The sequence below is a fragment of the Crinia signifera genome, chromosome 19, assembly GCF_055691185.1.
Source record: "Crinia signifera chromosome 19, ASM5569118v1, whole genome shotgun sequence".
Classification (NCBI taxonomy): domain Eukaryota; kingdom Metazoa; phylum Chordata; class Amphibia; order Anura; family Myobatrachidae; genus Crinia; species Crinia signifera.
The window spans coordinates 22,001,393-22,027,288 of record NC_139226.1 but is presented as its reverse complement, the minus strand read 5'-3'; the positions used below and the strand labels follow the sequence as shown (position 1 = coordinate 22,027,288).

Below are 25,896 nucleotides of genomic sequence, written 5' to 3'. Positions count from 1 at the left end.
CAGAGGTCATCAGTGTTCTTCTGAGACACAAAAAAAACCTCACACTGCTCAACTATTACATAGTTGCTCCTTACAGTGTCTGGGCATTGTGCCAGCAAAACAGTGTTTATATATACAATTGTCTCAACTTGTATATAAATTATATATGGAGACAAATCCTCCTTGTTGAACTCTATAAAGGCAATTGCCTAGTATTGTGAAGAATATTAAGGCAACTCATAACAAGGTATCTTCCCTATTTGTCATCAGTGTGATTTGTCCAATAATAAAGACATTACCCTGATGGTATCTATCCCTTGAATTAAAAACCGCATCCTTCAACCACATCTGCCTACATGGTTTAAAATCTATAAACACAATCTTAATTTTCGTCACCATATCTGTTCGTATATGTATTGAATTTTAACCCCTTATTTTCGCTAAACTGGTGGGCATCTCCTTATCTCAACTACATTAATAAAGATAGTAGGAGCTCCCGCAGTTTTAAATAAATGATCTATTTGGATATTCAAATACAAATTTCTCATATAGGAGTGCATCCGATGATGATCATATCAATGCTTTGTATCAGATTAATACCGGTCTTCAAATGTTTTCTCTAGAAGAAATGGGATGGACTTAAATAAACTCTTTTTGAAATCCCTCCCGACAAATACATAGATGATGGGATTTACACAGCTGTTAAGGATACATAAGCAAGCAGCAATGCTATACAATATAAGTCTTACATTTTGATTGATTTCAGTATTCATATACTCTAATAAGGACAATAAATGGATTGGGAACCAAAAGCAGAAGAAACAAATTACAACGGTAATGATGACTTTAAAGGGTCGACCAGATCCAGAAAGTTTCCTACTTCTTCTCAGTCTACATGTGACAAGGCTATAACAAGTTATTATTATCGAAAATGGGATTAGGAACATGAAGACAAATCTAGTAATGAGCATAGCTTTGCTCCTCATCAGTGATGTATGATAGTCTTCACTATATATGGGAATGCAGTATGAAATATTGTTAATTGGGTCAAGAATAATGTCCATAAAAACAAGATATGGGGAACTAAGTACAAAGCAGGATGCCCAGATAATTGCGGAGATCATTGAAGATAATCTGAGAGTCCGGTGGTTTTGTGACCACACAGGACACAGGACTGATGTACATCGGTCAACACTGATGATCATTAGGAAAGAGGTGCTGAGAAACATGTTGAGGTACAGTACAGTTGATCCAGCCTTGCAAATAATTACACTGAAGAGACTCCGACTTTTGAACATCCCCACCAAAATTTGCAGAGGGATGGAGGCATTTAAAGTAAAGTCAGCAACAGCTAGGTTGAGAAACCAGATAGTATTAACTGTCTTCTTCATCTTGAAACCAGCAATCCAGATGACCAATCCATTCCCAATAATTCCCAGGATGAAGATTACAATATAAAAAATTAAAATACTGATTACTAAAATGGAAAAAAACAGTGTATAGTCTTCATTTCCATTCTGGGGGCTGTAGTCTGTTACGTTACTTGTGACGCCAAATGCAGCTGAAGTGTCTTCCATGTTGTCAAATGTTCTACTACAAAGTTTCAAATAAAAAATTAATACTTACAGTATTGACAATACAGTTTTTTTTCAATATCATTAATACAATTTTATATAATTTATATTGGTACTTCCATCTTTGCGGCCACCACTACGCCAGTTACGTTACCCGCTACTTAACCGATACGTAAGGATATCCGGCGAGGGAACTGTTACAAATCTACTCTAGAGACATTTTTGAGGTAAAAGATGTTTACTATATTTAATAAAATGTACCAATGGACATGAGATGAAATTATATGTCCAGAAGAGTGTACACCACCACCCTGGGTCCATGCCACCCTCCTGTGTCCACACCACCATCTATTACATTTAGTAGAGTAATGGTGAGCAACGTGAGCCACCGAACCAAAAGCGTGGGGAGCGAAGCGAGTCCGAGAGGGGATGCTAATACTTAGCAGCACTACATAAGTTCGATAGCGTTAGTGGTGGCGGCAAAGATGAGGAAGTACCTTTATATTCACTTTACACTTATTTTATAATACGATAATCTTAAATAAAAATAAATGTGTTCTGTTCATGGACAATAACTTATTCCCTAATGGCTCCTACTGCACTCTTCGGGGGAGAAGGATGAGACTTAAAAGATAAGTAATCAACACCAGCTTAAGTAATAGATGCAATAATGTGGGTGGTGGATTGATGGGGGGAAGTAGGAATGGATTAATTTGATTGATACCATGGCTCAGCAGTTGGTGGTAGTGGGAAGAGCAGAGGGGGGTGGACAGAGAGTAAGGTGCTAAGAATGAATCTATTAAATCCAAACGTCCCATATATTTAAACAGTACACACTGGGGGAAATGTAATAGGATGAGAAATTTTGAAAGTGAGAGATTTGCTAAGAAATCTCCAGTTTTTTTTAAAGCGGCAATCATTTACACTTCTAAACCAGTTTGATTGCGAAGTGTTAATGATTGCCGGTTAAAAAAAAAAAAAGATTTATTACCAAATCTTTCACTTTCTGAATCTCTTATCCTATTAAATTTCCTCTGCTATGTGTGACTATATACATCTATATATATATATATATATATATATATATATATATATATATATATATATATATATATATATATATATATATATATATAGTAGAAGAATGGGTAAGGCGTCACTCCAGGGCTTAGAAGAAACAGTATTTATTGTGAGGCAGTCAACGCCGTTTCGGGTGTTACCCCGTCGTCAGGACCAAAATGTGCTGGTTGAGCACATTTTGGTCCTGACGACGGGGTAACACCCGAAACGGCTTTGACCGCCTCACAATAAATACTGTTTCTTCTAAGCCCTGTAGTGACGCCTTACCCATTCTTCTACTATATTTGGTGGGCATCCCACCTTGGATGGCACCCAGGCAAGAGTCTTCTGAGTGCGGGGAGTGCCGAACATCAGCGTGACTTAAATATATATATATATATATTTATATATATATATATATATATATATATATATATATATATATATATATAAATATATATATATATATACAAACTGCAAGATCCGGCACTCCAAGGGTTAAACTTGCAGCTTGCTCTGGTGCCTTCCCAGCGCCAAAGGCAATGCAGACGGTGTTGTAGCAGGGGCGGCACTCTGAGACTACGTAGAAATTTTTGAATGCTTTTATTGCATATAAGTCAACACACCAACACTGTGTTTCGAGCTGCTGCTCGTCCTCAGGGTATGACCAAAAAACGTTTTTTGGTCATACCCTGAGGACGAGCAGCAGCTCGAAACACAGTGTTGGTGTGTTGACTTCTATGCAATAAAAGCATTCAAAAATTTCTACGTAGTCTCAGAGTGCCGCCTCTGCTACAACCCCGTCTATATATATATATATATATATATATATATATATATATATATATATATATATATATATACATACAAAAGGTCCATAAAAGCGCTAGAGAGTCCAGAAATGAAATGGATCCGTCCGTATATCAGGATCAACATGCAGTGCAGCTATGCTCCTTTTGGTGTTTCACAAAACACCACGGGGGGTAAACATGTAGAAAAAAAACAGAGAGCACACAAATGAGCTAGTATGAAAGTACAAATTTACTGTAATAAATTACACTGCGGCTCGACTACAGCGGTTGGAATCGGAGGACCCGACACACCTCCTGACGAAGTCACAAGCTGACGAAACGCGTTGGGGCGGTCCTTGGTTGTCGCTGATTATCCTCTGACGTTGTGACGTCTGCCGGGTCCTCCAATTCCAGTCGCTGTAGTCGAGCAGCCGTGCCGCTGAGTCTCTGACTGTGGACTACTACCCTGCTGGTTTTTATACGATTGCATACTGTACCTGCATATTCTAACTTACATGTATGTGAGCTTTTTATTACCGTAAATTTGTACTTTCATACTAGCTAATTTGTGCGCTCTCTGTTTTTTTCTACACATATATATATATATATATATATATATATATATATATAAACCACAGAAGAGATCGCACAACACTTGTTATTCACAATTGGTTGACTGTGCCTGGTCATAAATCAATATTCAGCACATCCCTGTCGATGACAGAGAACACCAGCACCAGTCCATATATGGATTTTAAAGCAGATTTATTGGTCCTGACTAGGACATCTCATTGCTAAAATGCATAATATAGTGACATGACACCCAAACAGGCGAATACTCATCATTTAAGCAGTCATCTTAACGATCCTCGACGGCCGTTTCGGTGCCCAAAGCACCTTTGTCAAGATGACTGCTTAAATGATGAGTATTCGCCTGTTTGGGTGTCATGTCACTATATTATGCATTTGAGCAATGAGATGTCCTAGTCAGGACCAATAAATCTGCTTTAAAATCCATATATGGACTGGTGCTGGGGTTCTCTGTCATCGACAGGGATGTGCTGAATATATATATATATATAAATTGTATCCAGGGGACCGGCACTCTGTGTAATAAAGGTGTATGACTTGGTTGCCTTCCCTCAGCTCCACACACCGCATTGCTGTAGTGCTAGGATATGTCAGGGAGGCACTCCAAGATTTTGCAAAATAAACACCATGTAAGGCTGTCAAAGGTTACCAACATTTCAAATTGTTTACTGGATTTTTCGTCAAGCTTGCAGTGAAATGGGGTCCCTTGGCGATGGGTTGCAAGCTTAAATGCATTGATCAATTCATGAACTAAAACCCCATTATTTATTTAATTGATAATATGAATGTTAAGGTGAATTAGTTTGTTGTAGTGAGTGCTGGGCCCCCTGTATTTGTATTTACTAGAGTGTGTGGTCACAGGCCACTGCACCGCAACCTGGGAAGTGTGGGTGCTGTTTCCACCCCATTCATAGGAATGGCGAGTGTGTTGGTACTTCTGTATCTATCTATATAGATATATATATAGATATATATATATATATATATATATATATATATCTATATCTCTATATATATCTCTCTCTATATATATATATATATATATATATATATATATATATATATATATATATATATATATATATATATATATATATATACTAGCTGACCCGCCCGGCGTTGCCCGGGAAACCCTTGGGGTTTCTTTATTTCCAAAATTGCTGAAAAATGTCATCTTACAGTATGCAGTGACAAAGACCTAAGATTGTAATTTGTTATAGATTCCACCATAATGTTAGAATGTGTTTGCATTGATACTCAATGAGGGCAATGAAATCACGTGTGGTGGTGTTGTTTGAAACACAACGCTCCTGAGTTGATAACTTGTATGTGTTGATGAATTCCACATCCACTCCTGAGATTTAGCACCTACTGTATGACATATCCTCCAACATCTGAGGGTCAGAAATCGGTACAAAATCAGAAAGGGACGTGGCCACACCTCCATTTCTATACTTTCAAATTGTACAGTTTCTAGGGTGTGTAATTACAGGCGCTGAGTGCGAAGAGACCGGGGTGGGCGTTACTTACCCCGCCATAATTAATTAAAAATTCACTGCTCCCTGCCACTGCCACTCCCCTCACCGAACCTGCCTGCAGCAGTCTCTGAGGTCTGGGGATCTGTAAACCACATGCACCTGGCATCTCTACCAAACAGTGGGGCAGCCCCTTAGTGTGGGAGCAGGTCCACGGGCCTGGCCACATGATGTCATGACGTGACGCACGCTACCCGCACCACTGTAATGCCCCACTGGGAATGGGTGCAATGGGCCAAATTCTTCCCTACACCCGCCGAGCCAATCCACTGATCCAGCCATCACAATCATCAATGGGTGCATTGATAAGGTTTGAGTGTAAGAAGTTGAAGAATAAGACTGAGAAAAAGAATTGCCATGTTATAAAGTGTACAATTTACTCAATAAATCGTGAAAAAAATGTAAGTGTACATAGAAGTACAATCAAGAAATGAAAGTAGGATTAAAAACTAAGTTCTGATTCATACTGATAATTGTTTGGATGGGGTGGGTTGTGAAACAAATCTATAGGTGGTGGAATGGATATTGTGGGCATAATTGGTGTTTGTTACACCTACATGGGGCCCTCAATTGACGGGATTTTCACTACAGTGTCACGGTCACATTGTCACCATAGGGGGATTCCCAATTGGGGTCCAGGTGATCTTTTAGGGACCCTTTACAATCCTGTAGGTCTCTTCTCCTTGAACTTACGGTCTCCCTTAATGATAGTCAATCACTGAGGGAGACCATAGGCTCCAGGAGAAGAGTCCAACGTAATTGTAAAGGGGTCCCTAAAAGACCACCTGAACCCCAATTGGAAATCCTCCTACGGTGACACTGTAGTGAAAATTTCTCATCATCTGGGTACCCCCTGTAGGTGTACCAAACACCAATTATGCCCACAATATCCATACCCCCTCCACCTATAGATTTGTTTCGCAACCCACCGCCATCCAAACAATTATCAGTTTGAATCATAATTTATTTTTTAATCCTACTTTCATTTCTTGATTGTACTTCTATGTACACATATTTTTTTCACGATTTATTGAGTAAATTGTACTCTATAACATGACAAATCTTCATCTCAGTCTTATTCTTCAACTTCTTACACTCATAACATTCAAACAAATGCATGCAGCGCTCATGCCCATCGACCAAACATTATCTATGAACCAAAAGAGTCTGGGAAACCCTTAAGGCAGAGCAGTGCCTGATATCCAACTGACTAACAGGGTGAGTGCAGTGTACCCACTTTGTATTGATCAATGGGTGCATTGGCCAGGACAAAGATTTCTCAGTGCAACTGGAGGACTGGAGAGATGGATATGGGGAACAAAGTAGAAATGGTACATTAGGTACAGTTTTTATTTGCCGGTACAGACTGTTAAATAAACGGCAAATTATTTTTTATGTGTTCTGTGTGTTTGTGTGTGTCGTACTGTTTTTGTGTGTGTGTTGTAATGTATGTGGTTTTGTGTATTATATTGTATGTATCTGTCCAATGCGTAAGTGTGTGAGGTGTGCTATGTATATACAGCATGTGTGTGTTGTGTCTTTGTGTATCTGTGCAAAGTTTAAATGTGTGTTTTGTGTGTACTGTTTTTTGTGTGTGTGTGGTGAATGTGGGTGTGTGTTGTGCTGTTAGAGGTATGTTATGTGTGTGTATCTGTGCAATGTTTAAGTGTTTGTTCTGTGTATTGTACTGTTTTTGGGTGTGTGTTGTAGTGAATAATGGTGTGTGTTGTACTGTGAGTTGTGTGTTATGTGTGTGTGTGTGTTGTGTTGTGTGTATATCTGCCGAATGTGTAAGTTTGTGAGGTGCGCTACGTATATATGTGTGTGTAGTGTGCTGTGCATATCCTGGCAATGTTTAAGTGTGTGTGTTCTCAGTGGCATAGCTTGGTTTGGGGTGCCCCCCCGCCTCCCCACCCCGGCCGCCGGTGCCACCCCCCCCCCCCCCATCGCCGCAGGCTTACCTGTCTGCACGTCCCGACTCCCCTCCTGGCTTCAATTAATAATTCTTTGCAGACAGACCACGATAAAATGGCCGCCCCCATACCGCAAACAGTTTCAGAGAACTGTCTGCTTTATGGGGCGGCCATTTTATCGTGGTCCGTCTCCATAGAATTGATTGAAGCCAGGAGTTGTGTGTTTGTTGTACTGTTTTTGGGTGTGTCTTGTAGTGTGTATGGATTTGTATTGTACTGCATGCGGTGTGTTTCCAGCGATTTCAGCCCCTATCTCCCCTGTGTGTACACAGCTTAAGTGTGTGAGGTGCTCTACGTATAAATGTGTGTGTTGTGTGTGCGTATGTGGTGTACTGTGTGTGTGTGCGTGTACAATGTGTACGTGTGTGTGTTATGTGTGGTCTATGTATATCCTCAATTATTTCCTAATTGTTTAAACCCTTCACCATAATGTTAGAATGTGTCTGTCATACTCAATGACAGCAATGAAATCAGGTGTGGAGTTGTTCCTTCGTCCACGGTTTCCAAGATCGTCGATCTTTTCCCCAGATCATTAACCCCTTCCCGACATTTGACGTACATTTACGTCATGGTCGGGAAGTACTTCCTGACACATGGCATAAATGTACGTCATGGTTTGTAACTGTCACTGCGTCTATAGACGCAGTGACAGTTAGGTGATGTCTGCTGTCCCTGACAGCAGACATCCCCCCTCGCCGCCCGGGGGGGGCAGGGGTGCCCCCCCCGGTCGGCGATCGCTGTGATTGGCTGTTCAAATCTGAACAGCCATTCACAGCGTTTCCTGTGTTACCGGCGGCTAAGCCGCTCGGTAACACAGAAAACGGTGGTGATCGGTGCAGCACCGATCACCACCGAGCGGCAGCACCCCCCTCCCACCCGCCGGGCACTCACCCGGCAGCAGCAGCAGCTCCAGCGGCTCCACCGCTACGTCCGGAGCGTCCGGAGCGCACGCTGCGCTCCCCTCCTCCCCCCTCCCCCCCGCAGCAGCAGCAGCAGCAGCATCATGCTGCTGCTGGAAAAGTATAAAATAAAATGAAAAATGTTCAAATGTGTATATATATATATATATATATATATATATATATATATATATACACACACATATATATATATATATATATATGTGTGTGTATATATATGTATATATATGTATGTATATATATATATATATATATATATATATACACATATATATATATATATATATGTGTGTGTGTGTGTGTGTGTGTGCGTATACCGCACCGATCACCAACGATCGCCAGCCCCCCCCCCCTCCCACCCGGCAGCCCCCCTCCCTCCCACCCACCCGGCTGCCGCAGCGCCAGCACCCCTCCCACCCCCCCGCCAGCCGCAGCGCCAGCCCCCCTCCCAAAGCTGGTGACCAAAATGGGGTCACTTGTGGGGGGGTTCCACTGTATTGGTGCTTCGGGGGTCTTGCTAATGCGACATAGCACCCGCCATTCATTCCACCACCAAAAATCACTCCTTCCCTTCTGAGTCCTGCCATGCACCCAACTGGTATTTTTTGGTCACATGTGAATCATTGCCGTACCCGGGAGAAATTGGGGCACAGATTTTGGGGTGCTTTGTCTCCTTCATTCCTTGTGAAAATTAAAAATTTTGAGCCAGAACTGCATTTTTGTGTAAAAAAATATTTTTTTTTACACAAAAATGCAGATCTGGCTCAAAATTTTTCATTTTCACAAGGAATGAAGGAGACAAAGCACCCCAAAATCTGTGCCCCAATTTCTCCCGGGTACGGCAATGCCTCACATGTGACCAAAAAATACCAGTTGGGTGCATGGCAGGACTCAGAAGGGAAGGAGTGATTTTTGGATTTTGCAGCACAGATTCTGGTTGAATGACCCCCGAAACACCCATACAGTGGAACCCCCCCACAAGTGACCCTATTTTGCAAACTACACCCCTCAGGGAATTCATCTAGGGGTATAGAGTACATTTCAAACCCCCCGGGGTTTCACCAATTTTGATACAACTGAGCTGTGAAAATGAAAAATTATTTTTTTTCATTTTCACTGCCCAGTTGTACCACAATTGGTGAAACCCCTGGGGGTTTGAAATGTACACTATACCCCTAGATGAATTCCCTGAGGGGTGTAGTTTGCAAAATGGGGTCACTTGTGGGGGGGTTCCTAACTTTTAGCATCTTATGGTGCCTAGAAACCTACATGGTGCCTAAAAAATAATCTCATAAAAAGGAGGCTCCAAAATCAAGTAGGTGCTCCTTCTATTATGAAGCCGGTGGTTTGGTCACCGTGCACACTAGGGCCACATATAGGATATTTATGAAAACCAAAGAATTGGGGGAATCAATTTTTAGTCACATTTCTCTAGTAAAATCTACTGTGTTCCTTAGAAAAATGTATTAAAATTGAAAATCCGAAAAAAAAATGAAATTTTGAAATTTCACCTACACTTTGTTTTAATTCCTGTGAAACACCTAAAGGGTTAACAAACTTCCAAAATGCTGTTTTGAATACTGTGAGGGGTGCAGTTTTTGAAATGGCATCATTTATGGGGGTGTCTCACATACAAGTCCCTCAAAGTCACATCAGAACTGAACTGGTCCCTAAAAAAATCAGTGTTTGAAATTTTCTTGAAAATTTGAGAATTTGCTAGTCATATTTGAAGCCTCCTAGTGTCCAAAAAAATGAAAAGGAGGTTGAAATAATAATTGCAACATAAAGTAGACATATGGTCTTTGTTAGTTATTAACTATTTTGAGTGGTATGATTATTTGTCTCACAAGCAGAAAATGTGACATTTTGCATATTGCTAAATTTTCCATTTTTTCACGATATTTTGGTATTTTTCACAAAAAAACACAGACTGTATCGACCCAAATTTACCACTAACTTGAAGTACAATGTGTCACGAGAAAACAATCTCAAAATCACTGGGATAAGTAAAAGCAAAAAAAAGTTATCCCCACTTAAGTGAGACATGTCAGATTTGAAAAAAAATGGCTCTGTCAGGAACGCAAAAACTAGCTCTGTCAGGAAGGGGTTAAAGAAGGAAAATTCAAACTTGGTGTTTTTTTTTAAATTCTAAGTTAAATTTCCCAAAAACGGCTTCGAGGTGCACACCACCGGGTCCAGAGGTATCTTGTTGCCAAATTTGGTGTCTCTGAGTGCCACGGTGTGTCCGCAATGCGACGGACACGCACACACACACACACGCTCACAGACTCTTCAACTTATTATATAGATATATGATATAAGATCGCACTCCATACAACAAATGAACAACCACTGGGGTGACGTCCAGAACTTCCTTGACAAGAAAAAAGTCCATGTATATAAAGACCAAAAAGACTCACTCTCCAGACTGTTTCATGCGAAATAAAAGCTGTGTATTTGTATTCACATAGACATCAATATAAAAGAAGGGTACTCAACGTTAGCGTTTCAGTCCTTACAGGACCTTCCTCAGGAGTTAGACAACAAGGGCATCCATTAGGGGTGAAGCACAGCGTGGACCACACAGCAGGTTCCTACAGCAAGGAGCCACTGTTGGTCCTGTGGTTTATATACCCCCCTGTGTGTGTCAAAAGGGCGCCAAAAAGATCAATCAGTGTGGGCAGCAAGTTACTTCCGCGTTCCGCGCTGGAACGCATATGACGTCACTTCCGGTTTCGAGATAGAACGAAAAACGGACATAAACAAATAGGTAACTGATATATGGATGACTCTGTATGCATAATAACAACACACAGCGTTGCGCTAGGCGACTGGGCAGGTAACACATGCGAGACAAAGGCGTCTGCATGTAGCGCTGGATGCGATACAGGAAGTGGAAGGGGCGTCATTTAGTGACGGACCAGGGACCCTGATGTGTTTAAGCAAGTGACTTCCGTGTTCCGCGCTGGAACGCATGTGATGTCACTTCCGGTTTCGTGATAGAACGAAAAACATACATAAACAAATAGGTAGCTGATATATGGATGACTCTGCATGCATAATAGCAACACACAGCGTGGCGCTAGGCGACTGGGCAGGTAACACATGCCAGACAAAGGCGTCTGCATGTAGCGCTGAATGCGATACAGGAAGTGGAAGGGGCATCATTTAGTGACGGACCAGGGACCCTGATGTGTTTAAGCAAGTTACTTCCGCGTTCCGCGCTGGAACGCATGTGACGCCACTTCCGGTTTCGTGATAGAACGAAAAACGGACATAAACAAATAGGTAGCTGATATATGGATGACTCTGCATGCATAATAGCAACACACAGCGTGGCGCTAGGCGACTGGGCAGGTAACACATGCCAGACAAAGGCGTCTGCATGTAGCACTGAATGCGATACAGGAAGTGGAAGGGGCGTCATTTAGTGACGGACCAGGGATCCTGATGTGTTTAATACAGTCAGTGGAAACAAAGCACCTGGAATGAAGGTTCCCACTGATAGATGTAATGATGTATGTTATGGCTGATGAGCCTGGCGCTGGATTGACAACCACAGGGGGGACACAAATACACAGGCACGACAAGGACATTACATGCAATACAAATATAACACTATATACAATTGAATGATGCCAAAAAGGCATATGTACGTATGCATACCAATGTATGCTGAAAAAGTGAAAAAAAAGTGAAAAAATGAAAAAAGAGGTTTCGAGTAAGCTGAACAGTCCAGAGCACCACCATATAAGACTTAAAGCAACAATGCTGTGGTACAGGATGTTGGATTATTGACCTGATTATAGATCAAAAAATGGAAAGTGATAAATGGCTGTTGACACTGTCCAATCAAATCACTGAGGCTTGAAGTCTGGATCTCGCATGGAGGCAGATATCAGTTAGATGGCTTTACCTTAAAAAGATATTTAATGGATTGTGTTCATTAAGGCCGAACGGGGCCACAGTATTTAACCGATGAATCCATTTGGACTCGCATTTTTTAAGGATGAGGGCTCTGTCTCCGCCCCTGGGAGGAGGAACCTGCTGTGTGGTCCACGCTGTGCTTCACCCCTAATGGATGCCCTTGTTGTCTAACTCCTGAGGAAGGTCCTGTAAGGACTGAAACGCTAACGTTGAGTACCCTTCTTTTATATTGATGTCTATGTGAATACAAATACACAGCTTTTATTTTGCATGAAACAGTCTGGAGAGTGAGTCTTTTTGGTCTTTATATATATATATATATCAAAAGAAAAGTCCAATTAGCGCGCAAGTCCTTGTTCTTTTTAAATAGCAGGAATGAAACTGGCTTCTTCCACACAGAATATCACAGCACTTCAGATCATATGAGACCGGCAGCTTCCTCAAATTACCCTTGCGGGCACCTGGATTCTCAGGTAGTGGATTTTCTAAGAGAAGAAAAGAGGAGCGCTCCAAATAGTGCTTTATCTTTTTTTTATTTTTCAGCACAATAAAATATCCGACAGGTACACTTCAGAATGGCATCACGTACCGCAATAAACGGTTAGGCACAACCGCGGGTGATAAACAGCATAAATCAAAGCTGACAAGCAGCAGAATAGCAGGATGACTGGATACAAGTGCTCTCACCACTCTCTCCAACACGGAGTTCAGACCGACGCCAGGCCACGCCCCTACGCGTTTCGTCACGAGGACTTCGTCAGAGGGCTGGTCCTGGCGTCGGTCAGCACCCCCTTTGTAGCCTGGAACCAATTAACAATTGTTAAAAAGATAAAGCACTATTTGGAGCGCTCCTCTTTTCTTCTCTTAGAAAATATATATATATATATATATATATATAGAGAGAGAGAGAGAGAGAGAGAGAGAGAGAGATAGATAGATAAATAGATATATCTATATAGATAGATAGATAGATAGATAGATAGATAGATAGATAGATAGATAGATAGACAAAAGGAAATAACTGCGCAAGAACCTTGATAATATGTATTGGTAGTCCACAAATGGGGGGGGGTTTCATCGTGCCATCCAATATTTCCAATGCACTTTAGGTTATATTCACCCGGTTCACCATTCCCCATAGTTCTCATCTACATCTTGAATGCGTAGAAATTACACTTTTTTTACATAAATTAAACATCATACGCCAAGTGTATGTTCTTCTTTGTTTTTCCTGCTTGGGATTTTCGACACATATATCATATATGTATATTTGTTTATAGATCAGTCTGCATATAATATTACTAAGTGTTTTATATATCTCGCTGTCCCGATATATTTGCTAATTATTTTAATCTATGAGTAATATTTAAGTACGAATGCAATCTGTAACTTCTTGTTGTGGGTATTAACCCCTTCCTGACAGAGCCAGTTTTTGCATTCCTGACAGAGCCCTTTTTTCAAATCTGACATGTATCACTTAAGTGGGGATAACTTTTTTTTGCTTTTACTTATCCCAGTGATTTTAAGATTGTTTTTTCGTGACACATTGTACTTCAAATTAGTGGTAAATTTGGGTCGATACAGTCTGTGTTTTTTTGTGAAAAATACCAAAATGTCGTAAAAAAATGGAAAATTTAGCAATTTGCAAAATGTTAAATTTTCTGCTTGTGAGACAAATAATCATACCACTCAAAATAGTTAATAACTAACATAGACCATATGTCTACTTTATGTTTCCATCATTATTTCAACTTCCTTTTAATTTTTTTGGACACTAGGAGGCTTACAATATGAATAGCAAATTCTCAAATTTTCAAGAAAATTTCAAACACTGATTTTTTTAGGGACCAGTTCAGTTCTGATGTGACTTTGAGGGACTTGTATGTGAGACACCCCCATAAATGATACCATTTCAAAAACTGCACCCCTCACAGTATTCAAAACAGCATTTTGGAAGTTTGTTAACCCTTTAGGTGTTTCACAGGAATTAAAACAAAGTGTAGGTGAAATTTCAAAATTTCATTTTTTTTGCAGATTTGCAATTTTAATACATTTTTCTAAGGAACACAGTACATTTTACTAGAGAAATGTGACTAAAAATTGATTCCCCCAATTCTTTTGTTTTCATAAATATCCTACATGTGGCCCTAGTGTGCACGTTGACCAAACCACAGGCTTCATAATAGAAGGAGCACCTACTTGATTTTGGAGCCTCCTTTTTATGAGATTATTTTTTAGGCACCATGTAGGTTTCTAGGCACCATAAGATGCTAAAATTTAGGAACCCCCCCACAAGTGACCCCATTTTGCAAACTACACCCCTCAGGGAATTCATCTAGGGGTATAGTGTACATTTCAAACCCCCAGGGGTTTCACCAATTGTGGTACAACTGGGCAGTGAAAATGAAAAATTAAATTTTTTACACAAAAATGCAGTTCTGGCTCAAAATTTTTCATTTTCAGAAGGTATGAAGGAGAAAAAGCACCCCAAAATCTGTGCCCCAATTTCTCCAGAGTACGGCAATGCCTCACATGTGACCAAAAAATACCATTTGGGTGCATGGCAGGACTCAGAAAGAAAGGAGTGATTTTTGGATTTTGCAGCTCAGATTCTGGTGGAATGTTGGTGGGTGCTATGTCGCATTAGCAAGACCCCCCAAGCACCAATACAGTGGAACCCCCCCACAAGTGACCCCAATTTGCAAACTACACCCCTCAGGGAATTCATCTAGGGGTATAGTGTACATTTCAAACCCCCAGGGGTTTCACCAATTTTGATACAACTGGGCAGTGAAAATGAAAAATTACATTTTTTTACACAAAAATGCAGTTCTGGCTCAAAATTTTTCATTTTCAGAAGGTATGAAGGAGAAAAAGCACCCCAAAATCTGTGCCCCAATTTCTCCCGAGTACGGCAATGCCTCACATGTGACCAAAAAATACCATTTGGGTGCATGGCAGGACTCAGAAGGGAAGGAGTGATTTTTGGATTTTGCAGCTCAGATTCTGGTGGAATTTTGGTGGGTGCTATGTCGCATTAGCAAGACCCCCCAAGCACCAATACAGTGGAACCCCCCCACAAGTGACCCCATTTTGCAAACTACACCCCTCAGGGAATTCATCTAGGGGTATAGTGTACATTTCAAACCCCCAGGGGTTTCACCAATTTTGATACAACTGGGCAGTGAAAATGAAAAATTACATTTTTTTACACAAAAATGCAGTTCTGGCTCAAAATTTTTCATTTTCAGAAGGTATGAAGGAGAAAAAGCACCCCAAAATCTGTGCCCCAATTTCTCCCGAGTACGGCAATGCCTCACATGTGACCAAAAAATACCATTTGGGTGCATGGCAGGACTCAGAAGGGAAGGAGTGATTTTTGGATTTTGCAGCTCAGATTCTGGTGGGATTTTGGTGGGTGCTATGTCGCATTAGCAAGACCCCCCAAGCACCAATACAGTGGAACCCCCCCACAAGTGACCCCATTTTGCAAACTACACCCCTCAGGGAATTCATCTAGGGGTATAGTGTACATTTCAAACCCCCAGGGGTTTCACCAATTTTGATACAACTGGGCAGTGAAAATGAAAAAATACATTTTTTTACACAAAAATGCAGTTCTGGCTCAAAATTTTTCATTTTCAGAAGGTATGAAGGAGAAAAAGCACCCCAAAATCTGTGCCCCAATTTCTCCAGAGTACGGCAATGCCTCACATGTGACCAAAAAATACCATTTGGGTGCATGGCAGGACTCAGAAGGGAAGGAGTGATTTTTGGATTTTGCAGCTCAGATTCTGGTGGAATTTTGGTGGGTGCTATGTCGCATTAGCAAGACCCCCCAAGCACCAATACAGTGGAACCCCCCCACAAGTGACCCCATTTTGCAAACTACACCCCTCAGGGAATTCATCTAGGGGTATAGTGTACATTTCAAACCCCCAGGGGTTTCACCAATTTTGATACAACTGGGCAGTGAAAATGAAAAATTACATTTTTTTACACAAAAATGCAGTTCTGGCTCAAAATTTTTCATTTTCAGAAGGTATGAAGGAGAAAAAGCACCCCAAAATCTGTGCCCCAATTTCTCCCGAGTACGGCAATGCCTCACATGTGACCAAAAAATACCAGTTGGGTGCATGGCAGGACTCAGAAGGGAAGGAGTGATTTTTGGATTTTGCAGCTCAGATTCTGGTGGAATGTTGGTGGGTGCTATGTGGCATTAGCAAGACCCCCAAAGCACGGTGAAATGATGAACCTAATAATCCATAGATGTGTGGTATATTTTAAAACACTCCTTTATACATAGGCCGGGTTTGTCGGGGCAAGTTTCACAGTGGAAAATAGTTTCCTTTCTTATTCCCTTTTTATAGCAAACTTTGCACCTTTTTTGTGTCCTGCCCTTTCTTGCAGTGGAGGGAATTTCGTTCGGAAAATGCTGCCCTGGTACAATACGGGGGCCAGTACTAGAAGTACTGGGGCCCTCTGCCTGCTGGTTCCCAAATATTAGGCCCTTTATGACTTCCTCTTGAAAGTGCATAAATGTCCCCCTCTGGCCGGTAGAACGGAATAGCACGTAAGCGTTATACAGTGCCATCTGGATGATATACACGGCCAGCTTCTTGTACCAGATTTTTGTTTTCCGCAGGGCACTGTACGGCTTCAGTACCTGATCTGAAAGATCCACTCCGCCCATGTACCTATTGTAATCCAGGATACAATTAGGTTTTGAGGTGTGGGTACTGGTACCTCGTACAGGGACGGAGGTGGTACTGTCTCCGTGAATTGTTGTCAGTATAAGGACATCCCTCTTGTCCTTATATTTGACCAACAACATATTTTCGGTGCATATTCCCCTGCTTTCACCCCTTCTCATTACTTGGGCAATGTGCGTTTTTGGGAGGCCTCTTTGGTTCTTGCGCACAGTACCGCAAGCTGCTGTACCTCTTGAACCAAGGGCCTTAAACAGGGGGATGCTAGTGTAAAAGTTATCCACATAGAGGTGATAACCTTTATCCAGGAAGGGGTGCACTAAATCCCAGACAATTTTTCCACTAACACCTACGAGGGAGGGGGGGCATTCTGGCGGTTCAATTCTTGAATCCTTCCCTTCATATACCCTAAACCTGTGAGTGTACCCTGAGGTGCTTTCACACAGCTTATACATTTTTATGCCATACCTTGCCCTCTTACTGGGAAGGTACTGGCGGAATTTAACCCTTCCTTTAAAATGTATAAGGGACTCGTCTATGCAAATGAATTTATCTGGGATGTACATCTCTTCAAATTTGGCACTGAAATGATCAATGACCGGCCTGACTTTGAATAGCCGGTCAAAGGTGGGATCATCTCTGGGTGGGCACTGTGCATTATCGTTGTAATGCAAAAATTTAAGGACCGTCTCAAATCGAGCCCGGGGCATGGCCATACGGTAAAATGGGGTGCTGTACAGAACATCTGTACTCCAATATTGCCTAATTTCTGGCTTTTTTACTATGCCCATATGAAACACCAGACCCCAAAACGTCATCATCTCTACTGCATCTACAGGGGTCCACCTAGCAAATGATGACGTGGGGTTTTGAGCAATAAACTGCTGGGCATATAAATTAGTTTGGTCCACCATTAAATTTATAAAATCATCAGAGAAAAATAATTTGAAAAAGTCAATTTCTCTGAGACCTGTGGAATCAAATTGGATTCCTGGCATGGCCAAAAACTCAGGAACCTGGGGCTCAAAATTGTCTGGTGGTGGGGTCCATACGAGATCAATTATTGGGGGGGGGTCTCAGCTGCTCTACGGGGGCGTCTTTGAGGGGGTCCCTCATCACCAGAGGAGGAAGAGGAGCTTAAGACGAATCCTTCAAATTCCCCGCTTGCATCACTGGCTGTGTCAGAGTCAGAGGCAAGCATGGCATATGCCTCCTCCGCTGAATACATTCTTCTGGATGACTGGGATGACATGGATGACATTTGGGATGACATTTGGGATGCCATTTTTATTTTTGTGTTTCTGGTAGTGAAATGTTTCAACACGTGTATAGTGTAGGGGGGGGGGTACAAACTTTATTTCAACCCGGGGGGTATGTAGTGTGTAGTGTGTATGTAGTGCAGAAAAAAAAATACTTTATACAAAAAAAAAAAAAATTGAAGGGGTTAAAAAAAAAAATTGAAGGGGTTAAAAAAAAATGAAGGGGTTAAAAAAAAAAAAAGGTACTGCGCCAAAAATTGAGCACAGATGTTGGTCAGTAACGTCCGTCACTGAACAGCGCTCAAAGGCAACAGGAATTTGATCAAAAAAAAAAAAAATTAGATCAACCCTGTGCCGAAAAAGCTGATCAGTGATGTACGTCACTGATCAGCGCACAGTGGCCACAGGACACCCACAAAATCACAGTGTGTGTAAAAAAAAAATTAAAAAAAGACCCCACAGCACCCACAAAAAAAAAAAGGTGATCAGTGATGCGACACTGATTACCAGTGAGGGGCAGCAGGTGCACAACCTTTGGTGCAACTGACAGTGCAACTGGCAGCAACTGACAAGTATATATAAAAAAAAAAAAACCTCTGCACCCCCAAAAAGTTGCTGATCACCTCAGATATAGTGATCAGCACAAAAGGCGGGGGCAGCAGACACAAAATTTAGCACTCTCTATCACTCTCTGTCACTATCTCTCTCTATCTCTCTATCTCTCACTATCTATCACTCTATGACACTGCAGCAGCAGCACTGACAGTTATATATATGAAAAATAACCCCTGCACCCCCAAAAAGTTGCTGGGGGTGCACAAAAGGGGGGCAGCAGACACAAAATATAGCAGTCTCTATCACTCTCTGTCACTATCTCTCTCTATCTCTCTATCTCTCTATCTCTCACTATCTATCACTCTATGACACTGCAGCAGCAGCACTGACAGGTATATATATATATATATATATATATATATATATATATATATATATATATATATATATATATATATATATATATATATAAAAAAAAAAAACTGCGCCCCCAAAAAGTTGCTGATCAGTTAATTTATACTGATCAGCACAAAAGGGGAGGCAGCAGTCAGTTATATAAAAAATATATAACACAATCTGTCACTATCTCTCTATCTCTCTCTATCTCTCTCTCTCTATCTCTCTCTATCTCTCTCTATCTCTCTATCTATAACTCTATTACACTGCAGCAGCACAAAATATAGCACTCTCTGTCACTAGGCCTCTCTATCTCTCTCTATCTCTCTCTCTCTATCTCTCTATCTAATAACTCGCAGCAGCACAACACAGCACAACACAGCACAGGATGTCACAAGAAGAAGCAAGATCCAGGCAGTGATCAGGTAAGTATTTAGCAAGGTTCTGGTCAGTATATGGCGGCAGCTGGGCACGGTGACCGCACTGCATGCTATTCCAGACCGGAATGGCGTCTGCAGTGCAGTCACCGTTAGTTTAAACCCCCCTCCATGGCTGTGATTGGTCCGTCGGTCCGACGAACCAATCACGGCCTTTGGGGGCGGGAGGGGTGAGGTGGGGTGACACCAGTGTCACCCTTACACCCAGCGGTGATTGGTGCTGTACTTTACAGCACCAATCACCTCCGATCAGGTGTCACCGGCGAACGTTATTCGCCGGTGACACAGAAAACGCTGTGAATGGCTGTTCACACTGAACAGGGACAGCAGACATCGTCCCTCTGTCACTGCGTCTCTAGACGCAGTGACAGTTTGAAGTCATGACGTATATATACGTCATGTGTCGGGAAGTACTTCCCGGCCATGACGTATATATACGTCAAATGTCGGGAAGGGGTTAAGATGTAGATGAGAAATTTTATCAATTGTAAAGAGGGTTTTATTCCTGTTCCTATGTTTCTACTATTTCTAAAAACCACTAAATAATCAGTCATGTTTTTAGATAGTAGGAGCTCCCACGATTTTAAATAAATGGTATATTTTGTCATGCAAATACAAATTTCTCATATAGGAGTGCATCCGCTTACAACTGCTCTTTTCTTCTCTCTTTTTGACAATTTGCAACAAAGTCTGATCATATCAATGCTCTGTATCAGATTAATACCGGTCTTCAAATGTTTTCTCTAGAAGAAATGGGATGGACTTAAATAAACTCTTTTTGAAATCCCTCCCGACAAATACATAGATGATGGGATTTACACAGCTGTTAAGGACACATAAGCAAGAAGCAATGCTATACAATATAATTATTACATTTTGATTGAATTCAGTATTCATATACTCTAAGAAGGACAATATATGGATTGGGAACAAAAAGCAGAAGAAACAAATTACAACGGTAATGATGACTTTAAAAGGTCGACCAGATCCAGAAAGATTCCTACTTCTTCTCAGTCTACATGTTACAAGGCTACAACAAGTTATTATTATCGAAAATGGGATTAGGAACATGAAGACAAATCTAGTAATGAGCATATATTTGCTCCTCATCAGTGATGTATGTCTTCACCATATATGGGAATGCAGTATGAAATATTGGGTACTTGTTTCCTAGCACGGCGCTCGTCGGGTCCCATCGCATACCATTAGTTAAGGTATGCGATGGGACCCGATCTGACCCGATATTCGGGTTTTAATAGCTTCCTATACAATTTTAAAATTGCATCTCATCGCATGCCATTACAATGGCATGCGATGCGATGCAACGCGATTACACCAGATATCACATTGTACAGCCACCCTGATGGCTGATGACTATGTTAAATGCACCCACACACCTGATTTTTAATTGTACACCCACCCTGATGGGTAATTATTATGTCAAATGCCCCCCCCCATTGTTAACGGCTCCCCACTATCAACGCCAACCCGAAGCGTGGCAAGCGCAGCGAGCCACGAGGGGCGACGGTACGCGTCCTCCGACCTTTTCATACCCCTACTATCCACGTCGGCGTGGAGTTGATTTTAGATAGTGTGGCGAGCGCAACAAGCCACCGAGCCCGAAGTGTGGCGAGCACAGCGGGCCCCGCGAGTGGACGCGGAATACATGTGAAGTAATCTGCGTCCCCTCGCGGGTCTCGCTGCGCTCGCCACGCTTCAGGCTCGGTGGCTCGCTGCGCTCTCCACACTATATAACATCAACTCCACGCCGACGTGGATAGTGGGGGTATGAAAAGGTCGGAGGATGCATACCCCGCCCCTCGCGGGTCCTCTGGATGGAGGGGCGGGTGTAAGGTCCCGCTCATTCCCGACAGATCTGCACATTGTGAACATCTATATAAGATTGGTGTTTTTATATATTTTGTATCCTGATGACAAAATTAAACATTTTGAAACGTTGACCATATATTTGGCCCACTCGTGATTCCTGAGTTGCAGTTGTGAGTGCCGCACCTTCGCCAAAGAATATATATATATCTGGTGAGGCCGCGGCACTGGGGACTTGCAAACAAACGAAACATCGAGCCGGTTCTCTGTTGACATTTCAGCCCTTTATTGCGGGATTTTCTCAAAACAGCTTAAACAAGTAAAGCCCGCAATAAAGGGCTGAAACGTCAACAGAGAACCGGCTCCCTGTTTCGTTTGTTTGCAAGTCCCCAGTGCCGCGGCCTCACCAGAGATAGATAGTATTTATAAGTTTAACTGCGCTGGGATTTTTGAGCAGCCTTAATAGTATAGTTTATGCAAAGGAGAAATTATTTAAGGCGCTGGTGAGGATATATATAAATAAATATGGCAAATGGAGGAAATATATATTACTTAAAGCAGCAATGAAAGAAATGGTGAGAGAGAGCAGTAAAAAAGAGAGATGAAGTGATGTGCTTGCCTGTTGAAAAAACGGGGTTAGTAAAAATATGTTTACAGCCCTTCTTTGAATATATGGTGGTAGCGTTTTTTGTTAAGAGAGAAGGCAGCTCCAGGAATGCGATCTACACTGTCCCTACAATACCTTTTCCGTTGTATGGGATAGGGCAAGGCAGGTCCGTGGTGTAGCGCTTAGATCTAATTCAATGTCCCATGGAGCTCCGTGCGGCTTCAGCGCGGCGTCAGCGGTGAAACCGGAAGTTCGGGTAGCGTGTTTCCGGATCACGCTCCCGGCATCCAACGCGTTTCGAGTGTACCACTCTTTGTCAAGTCCGGGTCATTACCGAAGTCACGGGGCCCTAATCCGTTTTCCATTGGAGCTGAGTGACGGCATACTGCCCTTGTATATATATATATATATATATATATATATATATATATATATCAGTACACGGGCTCTCTGAGGACCTGTGCTACACAGCGATTTCCCAATTGAGGTAAAGTTGCACCTTGTCAGACTCCATATATGTCTAATTGAGTGTATAATCCAATTTGTATAGAGGTTTTCTGTTAGCTACCTTCTTTTAGTTATATTGGAGACAGAAGTTTACAGCCAATATACTGGTGTCAAAAGTGATTTATGACCTGGTGTCAAAAGTGATTCATGATCTTTCACCATCTGGTTGGAGTTTCGTGTGCAGCATTTGTAAAATCTGTATGTTATACAACTTTATATCAAACCCTTCCCCCCCCAATCTGGTCAAAATCCATTATATGTTGGTTATTCAAAACCCATTATTCTGGTTATTCAAAAACCCATTATATTTGTAGGCGGCCCAGAAAATACCTGTCGCATTTAAAAACTACAGCATCAAAAACTTGTTTTGACATCATCATCTCCACTTCTACCAGAGGATTTAGTATCTCTAGATATGTAAACCTTTTTTCCATTCCTTTTTTTCTCTCCTCCTCCTCCTTCCGGATCACTGTTCCTCCTATTCACTCTTTGGAGCTAAAAAATGGATGTTTTATATTAGTTTTATACATTTACATGTTTTACTATATTTTAATATGTGAGTAACGGCAGACTTTTCACTATTTGTAGAGATTTGTTCACTGCCCCTGATGAAGTCCTGAAGGACGAAACGCGTTGGGCTGCGGATTGAACTTTTGTATGACACCTGTGAAAACGCTGATGAATTTTTAAAAAAAATCGAATAAATGTCAATTTGTTTTTATAAATCATTGATTCATTTGAGTTCAAAAGTATAAGTACCGGTGTTATAGTGCACCTCTGTCCTTTGTTTATATATATATATATATATATATATATATATATATATATATATATATATATATATATATCTTGAATTGATACAGAATAAGGAATATTTGACATTGATGTTCAGTTTTAAATGTAAAACCTTTTAATTAGTCAATTGAATTTAAAAAAAAAAACAATAAATCCTGGTATGCCGAAATTTACATATGAGTAGTTTTCCTGTGCAGATTAAATTAATGTAATAAACCAAAAGTGCTAATCCATTAAGCAATTGCTACCAAGTGTTCTGTAGGTGTTATTCGCCACTAAATTCAATGGAAAAAATTACTCCAGCAAACTTGCAAGCAAAATTACGGTGGAAAAATACTTAATGCAAAAATGAAAAAAATATCTTAGTCGATTCTGTAAAAACCTATATTATGATAAACTTCATTTGTATATTTTGTCATATCTGACCTTAAATTTCCCTTGTTATCAAATCTTAATCCCTAGATCAATTATTATTATCATCATTATTACATTTTATTTATAAGGCGTCACAAGTGGTTAGCAGCGCCGTAAATGTTTTAGTATATGTATACCTCGCAAATGTCTCTATTTTGAATTCCCACGAAATGGACTAATACAAATCATATTGCAGATTTGTTAATATCTGGTCATCTGGAACTCTTTTTCCTAATATAAGATTATTTGTATAAAAGTTCTAGATCAAATACTTGCTCCTGGCAGTCCAATAATATTGAGGGGGGTATTCAATGTGCCCCCACTATTTCCTATAGGGGAAATAGCGGTGGATCCTAATTCAATGCTGTCTTTAGCGACTGCTTTGAAGCAGGATCACTGCAGAATCGGCCCGACTTTAGAAGCTGTCGGTCCCGTTCTCCCAATAACAGCCGTGGATTGTCGCGATCCCGGCCGCAGATCGCCAATCCACAGCCGTTTTATTGTCCATGCCCCCTTTGTGCCCCTTTCTGCCGATCGGCAGGTGGGATATTGAATCCCGCCTGTTGTTCAGCTGTGGGGCTGACCGCAAACGGGCCAGGATCACGGCTGTAGGCAGGGATCGACATCCGTGATCCTAGATTGAATACCCCCCTAAAGTCACATACCCATAAACTGTATAAAGTTTCCTAAAATGTTTGGATACAAATATCTTGTTTCAAAAATACACATTTTAAACCTCAATCCCCCAAGAAAGAAAGAAAAAATAATAATAACAACTGTGGCTACCGGAATCTTGTTTGATGTTTCCACATAATATTATATTTAGGGATAGGGATAGACAAATAACTAAACTCTAGGTACTGTGGGTTACAGATGGAGCTAGCCTCAGCCAGCCTGGTGGGACGTGGGCGGCGGATGGGGACGTGCGAGTGGCTCACTCGCTTGAGTGTCCCGCTCACTCGACGGCGGGGACCGGGTGCTTACCTTCCCGTCTCCACTTCAGGGAGACAGGCAGGGAGGGGCTAACAGAATGGGGTGTGCAAGCGTCTCGTGCTCGCTCTCCCCATTCTGTCGGACTTCGGTGGCTGGCGCCGCATAGCGATTCTATCACCAGGAGCCGCTCTAATGAGAGCGGCTCCATCTGTACATGGACAATTCATTGCCAAAGCATCTTACCTTCCTTCTCCCTTGCAGTGTATATTGCATTTCAAGTTTCTCTCCGTTCAGCCGACAAGTGACTGTGTTTCTGTCTTTCTTTTCAACACTTACATTTGATGGCAATTTTTCTTTTTTTTTTTAAGATCTGATAATTAAACATCCAAAAATGGAAATGATAATCTAACGCACATGTTTGGCTGCTGTTATGGATATCAGTGCTGTAGATCTGAATCGGGACAGATAGCAGTCAGTTAATACAGTACATTGGGCCTGATTGAGACCCAGTCAGTTGGGGCCGAATTCATACCCAGGTCCGACTGTGCGAGTCTGTGCATGCGCAACACATTGACCCCAGATGAACACAATGAATTACAGTACAGTGTCTGCCAGGCTGAGACCGTATGCAATGCCAACTGTGTTCAATGTTGAGTGCTCCAGGGTTTAGTGTTAGTACACTTGAGAACTACTAACGACACACTAGTGTGCCACAGCACAGTGGTTGAAAAACGCTGATGTATTGTATTATAATTACCAGTGAAATGGATGTCAATCACTGACTGCCTGATCTGCCTCCTACAAGATGCAACAAAAAACCCCATGTATATTCTCTGTATATTGAATAACCTGGTGAGAAGTTGTTGTAAAACCAGATTATGCAACAGACAGCAGCAGGGAACAATGTCAGACCATTTAGATAACATGAGCAATATTCCACCAGATCTTCAAAGACACCTGGAACTAAATTGTAAAGCTCAAAACTCTTATGCACATTATTTACATAATGTACTGTACACACTGCTCTAAAACACAGTGTTCACCAGTACGACCTCTCTGTACCAGCAATGTTGGAATAGGGCATTTATGTGAACTTTTTGTTGGGTGT

At 41.4% G+C, this 25,896-nt stretch overlaps 1 protein-coding gene across 1 annotated transcript; it reads right to left on the bottom strand.

The window, feature by feature from the left end:
* Positions 1-240: 240 nt before the first annotated feature.
* LOC146041745 (chemerin-like receptor 1) lies at positions 241-25,077 on the bottom strand. Its single transcript, XM_083161652.1, has 2 exons — positions 25,032-25,077; positions 241-1,572 (listed from the first exon to the last, which is right to left on the bottom strand). Exon 2 carries the CDS (start codon positions 1,554-1,556, stop codon positions 573-575), a length of 984 nt encoding a protein of 327 aa, XP_083017778.1. The 5' UTR covers positions 1,557-1,572; positions 25,032-25,077; the 3' UTR covers positions 241-572.
* Between the last annotated feature and the right edge of the window lie 819 nt (positions 25,078-25,896).

What these genes read in the sequence shown, in the direction of transcription:
- LOC146041745 (XM_083161652.1), bottom strand. Translation starts at nt 1,556, where the DNA reads ATGGAAGACACTTCAGCTGCATTTGGCGTCACAAGTAACGTAACAGAC.